At 37.5% G+C, this 15684-nt stretch overlaps 1 protein-coding gene across 4 annotated transcripts in view; it reads left to right on the top strand.

The window, feature by feature from the left end:
- Window positions 1-15684, top strand: part of BBS9 (Bardet-Biedl syndrome 9) — a 474880-nt gene that overhangs the window by 245050 nt on the left and 214146 nt on the right. For all 4 annotated transcript variants that reach the window (XM_059885659.1, XM_005205480.5, XM_005205478.5 and 1 more), the window contains 2 exons: window positions 3638-3810; window positions 10600-10752. In XM_059885659.1, the coding sequence (XP_059741642.1) occupies window positions 3638-3810; window positions 10600-10752 (326 nt within the window). The remainder of the gene's footprint in view (window positions 1-3637; window positions 3811-10599; window positions 10753-15684) is intronic.

Here is a 15684-nt window from a genome sequence, read left to right as displayed (position 1 = left end):
GGCTTGCTCACAACATCCCCTGCTCTCCTTAATGAAACACCCATGCCCACTGTAAGCTGTGAATGGGAACTGAATCCAGCAGTTCCTAGGAGGCATCAGGATAGGTGTCAATTGGATCTGTCTTTCCCCATCATCATTTCAGCCCCAGGACAGCTGAACTTGGAGGTACTTGTTGGCATTTAGCTAAGAGTCCTCTCCACATTTCCTCCAGCTGTAAATGCTAATAAAATGTTTTACTTTTAAATATAATTTAACTAATAAAACTAACCTTTGATAGAAATGTTTAGTGCCTTTCTTTTAAGATTTTTAAGTTGTGACACATTTGTATCAAAAAATTACAGTCGAATGGACACACCTCTCCTGGTGTTGGCACAGGCCACTCTGGAGGACAACTCACTCACCATCCAGTCTGTGGCTTTGCAGATGCTGCTCACAGGGAGGGTAGCCACAGTCAAGTGTGGCAGTGCCAGCGTATGCGCCCACTCCTGCTATCATATTCATCTCTGTTGCTCCAATAGTCATGACTACATTTCACCGTCTCTTCTCTCAGGCCTGCATCCCTGCAGCATGGAACTTCATCACCTACATCTGCTACGTCCAGCAAAGAGTGTGCAGCAGAATATAAAGTTTGTGTTTGTGGAGATCACAAAGCTGTAAAAGGAGATGTAACTGGCTCAGCTCAGTGTTGTCTTCTAGAAGGCCAAGGGAATTCCCCAGGCCTGGATGGGGGCTCTGGGCTGGAGCAGACACTTGACCCAAGATGGGAAGACATAGAGAAAGACAAGGTCCTGAGCCGGCCCTGAGCCAGAAGCTACCTTTCTACCTAAAAGGGACAAATGGCTGAGACCTGGAGGCAACACTGAGCTGCCCAATATGTGTCTTAGGATGCAGGGAGGGACAGATTGGTCTGTAACTTCAGAGGCCTATCTTCTTCCTCACTGAGTTCTACAACTCCCAAGGAGACTTTTAAGAAAGCACCAATCACCAAGGAGCTCAGAGCCTTAAACACTTCCCAGGGCAGCCAAGTCTATTAATACCTATAATTATTAAACAGTTCTTATTGTGCCTTCTTCCCTTTGCTGCTGCTCCCTTGTTATTGCCTAATTCTTCTGCTATTTAATAGTCCTTCATATACTTGAAAATAGTTGTATATCCCTTGGGGAAAGCTCTGATATTTCTGTGGCAAGGTATCCCTGAGTCCCCTGAGTCAGTGATGGTGGAAACCTTGTTCATTCTTCCCCCATCACTCCGTCTTTCAAGATCTATAGTGAACTTCTTGAAGGCAGAGGCTCTTGCTTTATTCATGATTTTATCTCCAGCATCTTGAACTGACTTCTACAAATGAATAGAAGAATGAATAAATATCAGTCTGGGTTTTCGGTGTTGGATGCCAAGCTTGACTTAGGTAAGACCCCAGATTTAGAGGATTCTAATACTAGCATACTTTGTCATTAGCATTCTCCCTTCTACGTGTCTACTCACACCCCTCCATAATTGTACTCTAGTTTTCTTCTAAAACATTAAACCTTCAGTGAAAATTACCAAGAAAGGTAAAGGTTGTCATATCTGACCTTGGCCCTACTGTCTTTGATGGGGAGAAATGAGAAGACATCTGATCAGCACCATGGGCAGAAGCCAACATCCAGAATAAGACTAGAGTGAAGGGAGTGTGGGGAAGGTTCATGACATGAAGGTTCATGTCATATCATGTCAAATGATATGACAGCAGAGAATAGACTGCATGTTCTGTGGCAGGAATACTCAGTTTATTTTATTCCTTATGTAATTAAAAAGAGTCGACTTGGGGAATGAGAGCAGATATGTTCTTGGATTCTGGTTGAGGATGACAAAGTTAAAAACCAATTTAAAGTTGTAATATATTTATAGTACCATGGGAAGTATAAATAACTATTTTACATGCGTGTATCATAGTACCTTAGGTTCTTTAAGCAAAAAGACTGAGTTAATTTTTATACTCCCAAGATTTATTTCTTTATGAAACATAATAGATGTTCAATAGAATAGGTGACTTTGATCTCAAAAAGTGTATGGTCTCTTTGAAGAGACCAAATATGATTATATGGAAAGTTAAATAAGAATACATGGTTGTACACAGTTAAGTAAACAGTAAACTGTAGACATTCTCTGTATAAATTCAGAGACAGGCAATATTGTGAAGTGGTTAAGACTGATAGATAATCTTTGGATTAATAGATTAACAGATTTATTCTTCTGTAAAATGGGGATAACAGTATTTTCCCTATTGGGTGATTGAGATTTAAGCAAGAGAGTGAATGTGAAGTGCTTTAGATAGTGCCTGGTACATATAAGGCTGCTACATGTTAGTCAGTCAGTCATGTCCAACTCATTGCAACTGTAGCCCACCAGGCTCCTCTGTCCATGGAATTCTCTAGGTAAGAATACTAGAATGGGTAGCCATTCCTTTTTCCAGGCACTCTTCCTGTCTCAAAGGTTGAACCCTGGTCTCCTGCATTGCAGGCAGATTCTTTACCATCTGAGTCACCAGGGCAGCCCAAGGCTACTATCGATGGTAGAGAAATAAAGTTTTCTTGGGGTAGTTGATATTGAAGCCAAATCCTAAAGGATAGGTAGAGTTTAGACAATTGGAAAGAATGATATTTATCATAAATTCTAGCTCTGACATTTAATTTACTTTGTGACCTTTGGCAAGTCTCTGAGATTCTCTGTGCCTGGTTTTCTTTTTTTGTAGAATGAGTTGTTACAATTTTAGTGCTCGATGCATAGTTGGTGCTCAACATATAATAGTTGCTCTTATCATAGATGTAGTTATTGTCACTGCTGTCATCATCACTGTCATCTTTGTTGTCATCATCAGCATCATCAGGGTAGGAGGCAAGAATTTGGCTATGAGCTGTGGTTTCAGGGAATGGAGGGAACCAAGATTTATATTTGGGGAAGGGTCTTATTGCAAAATCTTTCTTCAAATGAAAGAACTACTAGAAAAATAGAAAGCTTTGATTATGATAACAGGGGTTTAAACTGGCTGCTGTGGCCAGGATGTGGGGCTTGCTGTAGAATAAATTTTATTTCATATCAATTTTCTGAAACATATAATGATACCAGGTATACTTTTGCAATGGCTGTTTTCTTACCTTTTTTGTTTTCTTTCTTTGTTTTCTTACTTTTTGAGTAAAGTTTTTTTTTGGAAGGATCCAAATTGTGTGTTTTTACTATACTGAAACCTATCATAAGATAAATAGTTGAAAGGACCATACTCTGCAGCTTGGCACTGTGATCACATACCTTTGGAGTGAAATTTGAAAATGTTAAGTTATTGATGCAGAAAATCACAATAAGGTCATAAAATTATTTTTATTAAGCCAGTAGAAATTATATCTATATTCCCAAAATGAAATCTTTGTCCTTTTCATTTTGGTGTTCATGTCGGATTTAGTGATAATTCATGGCATCACTGACTTGATGGCATGAATTTGAGCAAACTCTGGGAAATAGCGAAGGACTGGGGAGTTTGGTGTGCTGCAGTCCACGGGATCGCACAGAGTCAGACACAACTCAGCGACTGAACAACAGCAATACATTATTTCAGCTAGTAATTGTGTTAATAAGCCTTTTGCTTAATTGCTTTTCTCTTTAGAACGATACCGCATTCAGAGTGAACAATTTGAGGATCTTTGGCTTATAACAAATGAGCTTATCATCCGCCTTCAAGAATATTTTGAAAAACAGGGAATCAAAGATTTCACATGTTCTTTTTCTGGATCGGTGCCCCTTGAAGAATATTTTGAGTTGATTGATCATCATTTTGAGGTGTGTATGATCATAACCCATATCATCTGTAGTTTTTCAGTGTATGAAAGAGAAGGGGATCCTGTAGAGGTAAGAATTCTAGTATACATGCCATTAGGCAGTATGCCAAGTTGTTATTCTTATGTGGGTGGTGGGGTTGTGAATCTTTTCCTGCCCTCTTGCCCAATTTGTGATCAATTGCAGACTTTTACAGAGTGGCTGCCTGGAGCTAAGCATGTGGTCTGGCCTCAGAACAGAGCTGGTTTAAGTCTCCCACATGGGGCTTTAACCTTTGACCCCAATAACCCAGTGCTAAAACTATTTGAGCTTATCGGCAGCCATTTGGCTAACTAATTCTAGCAGGCCATAAATGAGGTGTGATTATAAAGTAAAGTGATTTTTCCTTTTCATTTTTAACAAGCACACCAGAACTTCTGCATCTGAATAAGGGTTAATCACATAAAATATTCTCGAGTATCTGGCAGAATGGGTGCTTGGTAAATGCTGAAGGATTAAATGTCTAGATCAGTGAGATTTGCCAGTGACCTTGTTGCCTGGATATGTTTGCACTTCTTCTTTGGAATTATCTTCAGAGCCTGTGTTAGATTTTCTTGAGTATCTTCAGAGTGTCAAATCTTTATCCTTTGAAAACTGATTTGATATTTGGAAATAGTCAAGATTAATGTTTTTGTGAAAACAGTTAAACAATGACAGTCATTGTTTTAAGTCCCATGTGTTTAAAAAAAGAATTCACCAAGCTTTACTTACTTATTTGCCTGTAAGTAGATCCTGTAGGGAATTACCCAGAGGAATTTCAGAAAGATATTGAAAATTATTTAAGGAAGCATTGGTTTCCTAGAGTGGCTACTTTTTAAGGAATCCATAGGTTTTTGCATCTCTGTAAACGTGTGTGTGTGCAAGCGTGTATGTGTGTATTGTAGAGAGAGAGGAAGAGAGAGAGAATATGTAAATTGTCAGTCACTTGAACATTCTACTTAATATTCAGTTCCTTGAACATTCTAAGACAGTTGACTTTAACCTATAAATAAAGACTTCTTTGAATACAGTGTCAACATAAAGGGAAATTTTCAGTGAATACAGTCCAATTGCAGATAATACAACATTATCAAATAAATTAATTTGGGTTTTCTCTCACCTATGCTGATAATATTGTATAGGATAGTATACTTTGACCAAATTGTGGCACCAAAAGTCAATAGTTTGGGAAATAATATTTAGATACTCTAAGTATTGAGAACCTTTGCAATTCTCTAGGATATATCTGAAGAAATTCCTGCCTAACTATGCGAAACTGAGGTTCAGTGACTTACAGAAGAGATGTCGTAGAAAGACTATACTGATTAAATATTTGTAACATTTAAAATCAAAAACATTAGTTTCTAATTGACTATATTTGACATATAGTCCACATCCCTCCTGTCTGTATATTTGCTGGCTAGTTAATCCTTGCAGTTTCTACATCACGGACATTTCTGGGGAGGGACTTAGGGAATATGTTCAACTATATACACTTTTACTTGTTAAACAAGTTAAAAAGTGCATGCTTATACTTCCTTTACTCTCTGGCCCCACTCTCTACCTTTTTTTTTTTTTTTTAAATACAACTTTCAACTTTAAATAAAGGTGGCTTTTGGACTCCAAGTGTCCTTTAGCATAAGCTCCATGAAAACAGAATTTTTGTCTGTTTTATTCATTGTTGTAATTCCTAGTGCCTAGAACATTACTTGGCACTAAGATACATACATAATTGTTAAGTGTCGAAATTCTGATATGTGAAAACATTTCAATCACTGCTATTTTGTTACACATGCAGACACCTGGCTGATGTCTCAATATTGAAGATATATTTTTTATTTCATGAATTGAGGAAATAAAATATTATAGCAGGAAGTCATACAATTAAAAGTGAAGTATTGATAACTTTGATCTCTGATTCCTCTGCCTTTTCTAAAACCAGCTTGAACATCTGGAAGTTCACGGTTCATGTATTGCTGAAGCCTGGCTTGGAGAATTTTGAGCATTACTTTACTAGCATGTGAGATGAGTGCAATTGTGTGGTAGTTTGAGCATTCTTTGGCATTGCTTTGGCATTGTCTTTCTTTCTGCTGGATCATTGAAAAAGCAAGAGAGTTCCAGGAAAACATCTATTTCTGCTTTATTGACTATGCCAAAGCCTTTTACTGTGTGGATCATAATAAACTGTGGAAAACTCTGAAAGAGACGGGAATACCAGACCACCTGACCTGCCTCTTGAGAGACCTATATGCAGGTCAGGAAGCAACAGTTAGAACTGGACATGGAACAACAGACTGGTTCCAAATAAGAAAAGGAGTACGTCAAGGCTGTATATTGTCACCCTGCTTATTTAACCTCTATGCAGAGTATATCATGAGAAATGCTGGGCTGGAAGAAACACAAGCTGGAATCAAGATTGCCGGGAGAAATATCAATAACCTCAGATATGCAGATGATACCACCCTTATGGCAGAAAGTGAAGAGGAACTAAAAAGCCTCTTGATGAAAGTGAAAGTAGAGAGTGAAAAAGTTGGCTTAAAGCTCAACATTCAGAAAAGTAAGATCATGGCATCTTGTCCTATCACTTCATGGGAAATAGATGGGGAAACAGTGGAAACAGTGGCTGACTTTCTTTTTTTGGGCTGCAAAATCACTGCAGATGGTGACTGCAGCCATGAAATTAAAAGACGCTTACTCCTTGGAAGGAAAGTTATGACCAACCTAGATAGTATATTCAAAAGCAGAGACATTACTTTGCCAACAAAAGTCCATCTAGTCAAGGCTATGGTTTTTCCAGTGGTCATGTATGGATGTGAGAGTTGGACTGTGAAGAAAGCTGAGTGCCGAAGAATTGATGCTTTTGAACTGTGGTGTTGGAGAAGACTCTTGAGAGTCCCTTGGACTGCAAGAAGATCCAACCGGTCCATCCTAAAGGAGATCAGTCCAGGGTGTTCATTGGAAGGACTGATTCTGAAGCTGAAACTCCAATACTTTGGCCTCCTCATGCGAAGAGTTGACTCACTGGAAAAGACTCTGATGCTGGGAGGGATTGGGGGCAGGAGGAGAAGGGGAAGACAGAGGATGAGATGGCTGGATGGCATCACTGACTTGATGGACATGAGTTTGGATAAACTCTGGGAGTTGGTGATGGACAGGGAGGTCTGGCATGCTGCAGTTCATGGGGTCGCAAAGAGTTGGACACAACTGAGCGATTGAACTGAACTGAACTGAACTATTGATAACTTTTGCAATATTCTTCTTAAAAAATTAGTTGTTATATCACTTTAAATTTTGGTAATGAATTTTTTTTCCCTTCAAAAGAATATTCTTTGATGTTGCTACTTAAGTGCTTCTTAAGTGCTGAAACTCGGGTTAAAGGAGGGTAATAAAATTCCAAGATTTTCTCTCACTGTTTGCAGATGACATGATCCTCTACATAGAAAACCGTATAGACTCCATCAGAAAATTACTAGAGCTAATCAATGATTATAGTAAAGTTGCAGGATATAAAATTAACACACAGAAATCCCTTGCATTTTTATACACTAACAATGAGAAAACAGAAACAGAAATTAAGGAAACAATTCCATTCACCATTGCAATGAAAAGAATAAAATACTTAAGAATAAATCTACCTAAAGAAACAAAAGACCTATATATATAAAACTATAAAACACTGGTGAAAGAAATCAAAGATGACAAAATAGATGGAGAAATATACCATGTTCATGGATCGGAAGAATCAATATAGTAAAAATGAGTATACTACCCAAAGCAATCTATAGATTCAATGCAATCCCTATCAAGCTACCAATGGTATTTTTCACAGAACTAGAACAAATAATTTCACAACTTGTATGGAAATACAAAAAACCTTGAATAGCCAAAGCAGTCTTGAGAAAGAAGAATGGAACTGGAGGAATCAACCTGCCTGACTTCAGGCTCTACTACAAAGCTGCTGTCATCAAGACAGTATGGTACTGGCACAAAGACAGAAATATAGATCAATGGAACAAAATAGAAGGCCCAGAGATAAATCCACGCACCTGCGGACACCTTATGTTTGACAAAGGAAGCAAGAATATACAGTGGAGAACAGACAATCTTTTTAACAAGTGGTGCTGGGAAAACTGGTCAACCACTCATAAAAGAATGAAACTAGAACACTTTCTAACACCATACACAAAAATAAACTCAAATGGATTAAAGATCTAAACGTAAGACCAGAAACTGTAAAACTCCTAGAGAAGAACATAGGCAAAACACTCTCCGACATAAATCACAGCAGGATCCTCTATGACCCACCTCCCAGAGTAATGGCAATAAAAGCAAAAATAAACAAATGGGACCTAATTAAACTTAAAAGCTTCTGCACAACAAAGGAAACTATAAGCAAGGTGAAAAGACAGCCTTCAGAATGGGAGAAAATAATAGCAAATGAAGCAACTGACAAACAACTAATCTCAAAAATATACAAGTAGCTCCTGAAGCTCAATTCCAGAAAAATAAATGACCCAATCAAAAAATGGGCCAAAGAACTAAACAGAAATTTCTCCAAAGAAGACATACAGATGGCTAACAAACACATGAAAAGATGCTCACCATCACTCATTATCAGAGAAATGCAAATCAAAACCACAATGAGGTACCATCTCATGCCAATCAGAATGGCTGCGATCCAAAAGTCTAAAAACAATAAATGCTGGAGAGGATGTGGAGAAAAGGGAACCCCTCTTACATTGTTGGTGAGAATGCAAACTAGTACAGCCACTATGGAGAACAGTGTGGAGATTCCTTAAAAAACTAGAAATAGAACTGCCTTATGACCAAGCAATCCCACTGCTGGGCATACACACTGAGGAAACCAGGAGTGAAAGAGACACATGTACCCCAATGTTCATCACAGCACTGTTTATAATAGCCAGGACATGGAAGCAACCTAGATGTCCATCAGCAGATGAATGGATAAGAAAGCAGTGGTACATACACACAATGGAGTATTACTCAGCCATTAAAAAGAATACATTTGAATCAGTTCTAATGAGGTGGATGAAACTGGAACCTATTATACAGAGTGAAGTAAGTCAGAAAGAAAAACACCAATACAGTATACTAATGCATATATATGGAATTTAGAAAGATGTTAATGATGACCTTATATGTGAGACAGCAAAAGAGACACAGATGTGTAGAACAGTTTTCTGGACTCTGTGGGAGAAGGCGAGGGTGGGATGATTTGAGAGAATAGCATTGAAACATGTATATTATCATATGTGAAACAGATCACCTGTCAAGGTTCAGTGCATGAGACAGGGTGCTCAGGGCTGGTGCACTGGGATGACCCAGAGGGATAGGATGGGGAGGGAGGTGGGAGGGGGGTTCAGGATGGGGAACACATGTATACCCATGGCTGATTTATGTCAGTGTATGGCAAAACCCACTACAATATTGTAAAGTAATTAGCCTCCAATTAAAATAAATAAATTTTAAAAAATTCCAAGTTTTTTCCCCAGTTGTGTGTGTTTTCTCCACACATGCATTGAAAAAGAGGGGAGTTTGGTTTGATATCAGAAATGTAAACTATGTTTGATTTCTGAACATACTAAATATGATACTTCAGAAGTATTATGACTGTTGTAAAGTTAAAGTAGCAGTTCACATGTTCTGGTTTCATGGAGTGTTCCCTATGACTTTGATCAGTTTTCTTTATTTTAATAATATTAAATTCAAAAATTATTAAAGAGTTATATGGAAAAGAGTCATTTCTGATTCTCATCCTCCCATTATTCAGTCTCTTTGGATGCAACTTTTGGTGTCCAGTTTCTTGTGATCTTTCTAGAATTGTTCTATGTAGTCACAACTATGTTACTGTACAAATTTTTAGAAAAAAATACAGGCATGACATTCTGTATTTTTTTACTTTGCTTCTTTGAATGCATCTTTGGCTAGCATTGCTTATCTGTACCTACGTACCTTTTTCCTCTATTGATAGCAGTTTGATTATTAACATTATCTTACTGTAATTGGAACAGAACAAATTCTGTAATGAATATCTTTGCATGTACATTACTTTTTGCAAGCACACCTCTTGGAAAAATTCCTGGAAGTGTGATTGCTAGGTCAAAGGCTGTTATGTTTGAGAACTATTTGTATTAACTTCTCTGTGATCTTGCCTACTTTTCTAATGGATTGGTGCTCTTTTTCTTACTTATTCGTTTGGGTTGTGTTCACTTTTTTTTTTTTTATCGGTTTATAGATGCTTTCTAGATATTATGGCAATCACATAGAACTTTTTTTTTTTTTTTAGTTAGTAATTTATCAGGTGTGTGTGTGTGTTTGTATATGTGTGACTTTTGGCTTTTGACTTATAAAGATCTGTCTCATGCCAAAATTATTTTAAAAATACAATTTTCTAGTACTTTTGTTTTATTTAAACTTTTGATTCCTCTGCAGTTGGTTTTGCTATAAATGCTAGGGGAGAGATTATAAATTATTATTCTTTTTTTCCCTTGTATATTTAATCAGTTTTCACAAAATGTTTATTAAATAATCTGTCTTTATCCCTTGGTAAGTGGGCCATTTTTACTAAATTTCTATCCAGCCTATTTCACTGTATCATTTATGTATTCATGAATCAAATATCATACTGTTTTAATTCTCTAAACTCTTCCTCTTTACCCTTTTCAAATTTTTATTGGAGTCGCCAGTATCCCTACTTTAGAAATATTTTTGTTGTGCACATTTAGCCTGAATTAAAGAAATTCTTCATTGTAGTTGCGGATAAATGGTGAAAAATTAGAAGAACTCTTGTCTGAAAGAGCTGTACAATTTCGGGCCATTCAACGTCGGCTGTTAACAAGGTTCAAAGATAAAACACCTGCGCCCCTCCAACACCTGGACACCTTGCTGGATGGAACTTACAAGCAGGTAAGTATAATATCAGTGGTAGTTTTCTACTACTAGATATAATTTTTTCCCTCACCCTAGAGTCACATACCAGACTACCAAGGTTAGGTGTTTCTTTCCTGTATATTATGAAACAGTGAACAGCATACAAGCTTTAGAGTCAGAATTTAGTCAAGCTCTGTCACTGTCTACTTATGTGACTTTGAGTAAATTAGAATAGGTCCATCCATATTTTACTTTTCAGAGTTTTTGTGAGGATTTTCTGTCATTTCTTTGAAGCAGCCAGCATAATGCCAGGCATATAGTATATGCTTCATAAATAGTAGCTATTATGGTTAGTATGTTTTTTGGACAATTCTTGGTATATCCCATAATTGTCATAATTCTCAAATTGTCTTACAGAGTAATTGGATCATACATCCAGTTTTTGTCAGCTGATGTTTTAAGATAGAATTCTGTTTTTAAAATTGATGTAGAGTTGATTTACAATGTTGTTCTAGTTTATGCTGTACAATAAAGTGATTCAGATACACACACACACACACACACATTCTTTTTCATATTGTTCTCCATTATGGTTTATCACAGGCCACTTCCCTGTGCTGTATAGTAGGACCTTGTTTATCCATTCTATATACAATAGTTTCGGAGAAGGCAATGGCACTCCATTCCAGTACTCTTGCCTGGGAAATCCCATGGACGGAGGAGCCTGGTAGGCTATAGTCTATGGGGCCGCTAAGAGTCGGACACGACTGAGTGACTTCACTTTCACTTTTCACTTTCATGCATTGGAGAAGTAAATGGCAACCCACTCCAGTGTTCTTGCCTGGAGAATCCCAGGGACAGAGGAGCCTGGTGGGCTGCCGTCTGTGGGGTCGCACAGAGTCGGACATGACTGACGCGACTTAGCAGCAGCAGCAGCAGCATGCAGTAGTTTGTGTCTGCTAATCTCAAACTCCCAATCCCTTCCTTCCCCAGTTATCCTCCCCCTTGTCAATCACAAGTCTGTTCTTTATGTCTGTGAGTCTATTTTGTAGATAAATTCACTTGTGTCATATTTTAGATTCCACATATAAGTGATATCACATGATATTTATCTTTCTCTTTTGTCTTACTTAGTATGATCATCTCCAGGTCCATCCGTGGTGCTGTATAACATTATTTCATTCTTTTTTATGGCTGCATAATATTCCATTGTGTATGTGTACCATATCTTTATTCATCTGTTTGACCATTTAGATTGTTTTCATGTCTTGGCTATTGTGAATCATACTGTGAATATAGGGGTATGTGTATCTTTTTGATTTATAGTTTTGCCTGGATATATGCCTAGGAATAGGATTTTTGGATCACATGGGAACTCTATTTTTAGCTGTTGAGAAACCTCCTTAACTGTTTTTCATAGTTGCTGCACCAACTTACATTACCACCAACAGTGTAGGAGGGTTCCTTTTTCTTTATACCCTCTATAGCATTTGTCGTTTGTAGACTTCTTTAGTACTGCCATTCTGATGGTGTGAGATGGTGCCTTATTGTAGTTTTGATTTGCATTCTCTATTAATTAGCAATGTTGAGCATCTTTTCACGTGCCAGTTGGCCATGAGATGGAATTCTTTAATGGCCCTTTGTTCGAGCTCAAAAAGTCTTTTTTCTTCCTCTTTGAGTCTTTCTTCTACCAATGGTTTATCATTTGCATAACTAGGGTTATCTGAGTCTTACTCTTAAGGTATTACATCTTTAAAAACTATTCAAAATTATCATCTCAGGCTTGAAATAATAATTTTTAAAATTGAAATTTCATGGATAAGGTCTCTTCCAGTTCTACTATAAAGAAGTCAGCTTTGATTAACTACATTATGTCTTCTTACATTATATCTTCTATACAATATCAGTGATCCATTTCAAAATCAGTGTTGATGATATACATAGTCTGTTGATTTTTTTGATTGAATTTTTTGTTGAGATAGTTGTATATTCCCATGCAGTTATAACAAAAAGTACAGCTAGGGACTTCGCTAGTGGATAAGAATCTGCCTGCCAGTGCAGGGGACACAGGTTCGATCCCTGGTCCGGGAAGATCCCACATGCCTCAGAGCAGCTAAGCCCATGAGCCACAACCACTGAGCCTGATTGCTGTGATTACGGAAGCCTGCATGCTCTAGAGTCCATGCTCCGCAGTTAAGAGAAGCCACTGCAATGTGAAGCCTCCGCATCACAACAAAGAGTAACTCCTGCTGGCGGCAATTAGAGGTAACCTGCAAGCAGCACTGAAGACCCAGCACAGTCAATAAATAAATAATTTAGAAAGAAACTATAAAAAAATACAGCTAAATTTCATGTATCATTTACCCACTTTCTTCCAGTGGTATCATTTTGTAAAACTATAGTATAATATTAGAACCAGATTATTGACATTGATAAAATCTGTAGATTTTTATTCAAATTTCCACAATTTTACCTGTACTTATTTGTGGATGTGTTAAGTTCTATACAGTTTTATGTAGGTCTGTGTATCCACCGTCTTGTGTATTCAAGATACCAAGCAGCTCCATCGCACAAGACTTCTTCATGTTGCATTTTATTGACAAAACACCCTCCCCAACACTGCTTCTCTACCACATTCTGCTGTTTTTGGAAGAATGAATCAGATATTGTTTTCATAGTTAGCTTTTCTAAAGGGAAGAACCATGGAGAAGGAAATGGCATTGCACTCCAGTATTCTTGCCTGGGAAATCCCATGGACAGAGGAGCCTGGTGGGCTACAGTCCATAGGGTCACAAAGAGTCAAACATGACTTAGTGACTAAACAATAACAGCAACAGCAACAACAAAAAGAAGAAAAATAGCTTATTATGTGAACATCACTAAATGTATTGATAATATATTTGCTTCTTGAAATTTTCATGGTTATTTGAAAATCAGTAGCAATTGGAGGGACAGTCTGCAGCAATAGTAGATTTTTGGCAAAAACATGGGGCTTCAAGACCAAAGACCCCAGTTCTGTCACTTATAAGCTGTGTGGCTTTTGGCAATTTCCTTACCTTCCCAGAACTTCAGTTTCTTTCCATAAAAAGGAACACATACTCACTGTCTTATTACAAAGATTCTATTCCATAGTGGATGTAGAAATGCTTGGTAAATTGTTCTACAAATACAGATTGCAAATTTCTTCTGTGCTGAAGCAATTACGTGACTCAGGTCAGTAAGCACTAATGCTGTTTCTGTTCCAGACTTTTTTTTCTCTCTTAGGTATACTTTTTGTTTTGGTTTGTTCTTCATTTTCCTTCTTTTTTCCCCTCCTTCTTCTTCTTCATATATCTTTGATGATCTATCTCATTCTTAGGCTTCCTGCCACATCTGCACTTGGAGCTGAAGAATCTTGTCTTTAATGGTGCTATATCATTTTGTGGACACAATGGCAGAGGGATCTTTAAAGGGGTTTGATGAAGATCCTTGATTTAATGCTTTCCATATTTTATATATAGCAAGACTTTCTTTGTCTTTTCTACATTCTAAGTTCTGGGATTTATTTTTTTCTGCTTAGGTCTTAAGAGTGCTAGATGTCCAGGAGCTGCTATGAATTCCAATAAATTTTTTAAGACAAACTGAGGGTGAAGCCCAAATCCCTTCATAAATGAATGATTGTATGTTGCTGAGTTGGCTGTAGTGTGAAATAATTGATATGGTATTAATATATTTATTCATGTAATAGAGTCAGTGATGGTATAGTTGTACAGGTTCTGAGGTCAAAGTTTGGCTTACTATCTCTTCATTCAGTAATGGTAGCTCTTGTTATTTAGGAACCAAATGTCAGTTTGCCAGGTATAGAGTGGGTAAGGCCAGGGCGGGCAGGCAGTATGACTTCTGTGCCCTTGGTGTTTAGCAGAAGCTCTTGGGTGTGTGCATGCTCAGTCGCTTCAGTCATGCCTGACTCTTTGCAACCCTGTGGGCTGTAGCCTGCCAGGTTCCTCTGTCCGTGGGATTCTCCAGGCAAGAATACTGAAGTGGGTTGCATTTCTTCCTCCGGGGGATCTTCCTGACCAAGGATTCAAACCCACGTCTCTTAGGTCTCCTGCATTGGCAGGCAGGTTCTTTACCATTAGCGCCACTTGGGAAGAAACTCTTGGTATTACTAGCCTACACAGTGAAGACTGAACTGAAGACAGTCTCTAGTCTTCTAATGACTTGGGGTGTAGGATCATGAGGTCAAGCGACTGTCTTCTCCGCATCCCAGGTTGTTTCATCTGGATGTATTCTTAGAAGGAAAATTTCTCAGTCAAAAAATATTTCTCACTCACAAACAAACACACATCACACACACACACACACACACACACACACGTGCACATACATATTGCTTAGCAAAAATGTACTGAATTATAATTCTGCTGGCAGTTTATAAAATAATGTCTGTTTTCTAGGTATTATTGTTTTTGATAATTACAATTCTTAACCTGGTAAGATAATTTTACTGTTATCTTAATCTTTCTTTGCTTATCAGTGAGGTTGAACATTTAAAAAATGTTAACCAGCCATTTACCTTTCTTCTATTGTGATTTACATGTGTAAACCCTTTTGGTCAATAGTTTATCAACTAGTACAGCTTTTTGTTATGCGTAAAAAATACTTTGTGTATGTAAGAAATGTAATCTCTCTTCATATGTAAAATTTTACCAATTTGGCATTTGCCTTTTATTTTTTAGACAAGTAAAATTTACAAAATCTTTGCATAGTAAAATCTATTCCTCTTTTTCCTTCAGACATCACTGTCTAGGAAAGTCTTCCTGTGCCAAGAGTACATAAATATCAACTAAGAATTTATTTTAACATTTTTATGCTATCATTCGTTATATATACTTTTTTAATCCATCTGGAATGTATTATGCAATTTAGTGGGAATCTGATCTTCTCATCAAAAATGGTGAACTAGTTGTCTCGGCCCCTGCTTATTGT

The sequence above is a fragment of the Bos taurus genome, chromosome 4 (genome assembly GCF_002263795.3).
Source record: "Bos taurus isolate L1 Dominette 01449 registration number 42190680 breed Hereford chromosome 4, ARS-UCD2.0, whole genome shotgun sequence".
Classification (NCBI taxonomy): Eukaryota; Metazoa; Chordata; class Mammalia; order Artiodactyla; family Bovidae; genus Bos; species Bos taurus.
This window is presented reverse-complemented; position numbering and strand designations above follow the sequence as displayed.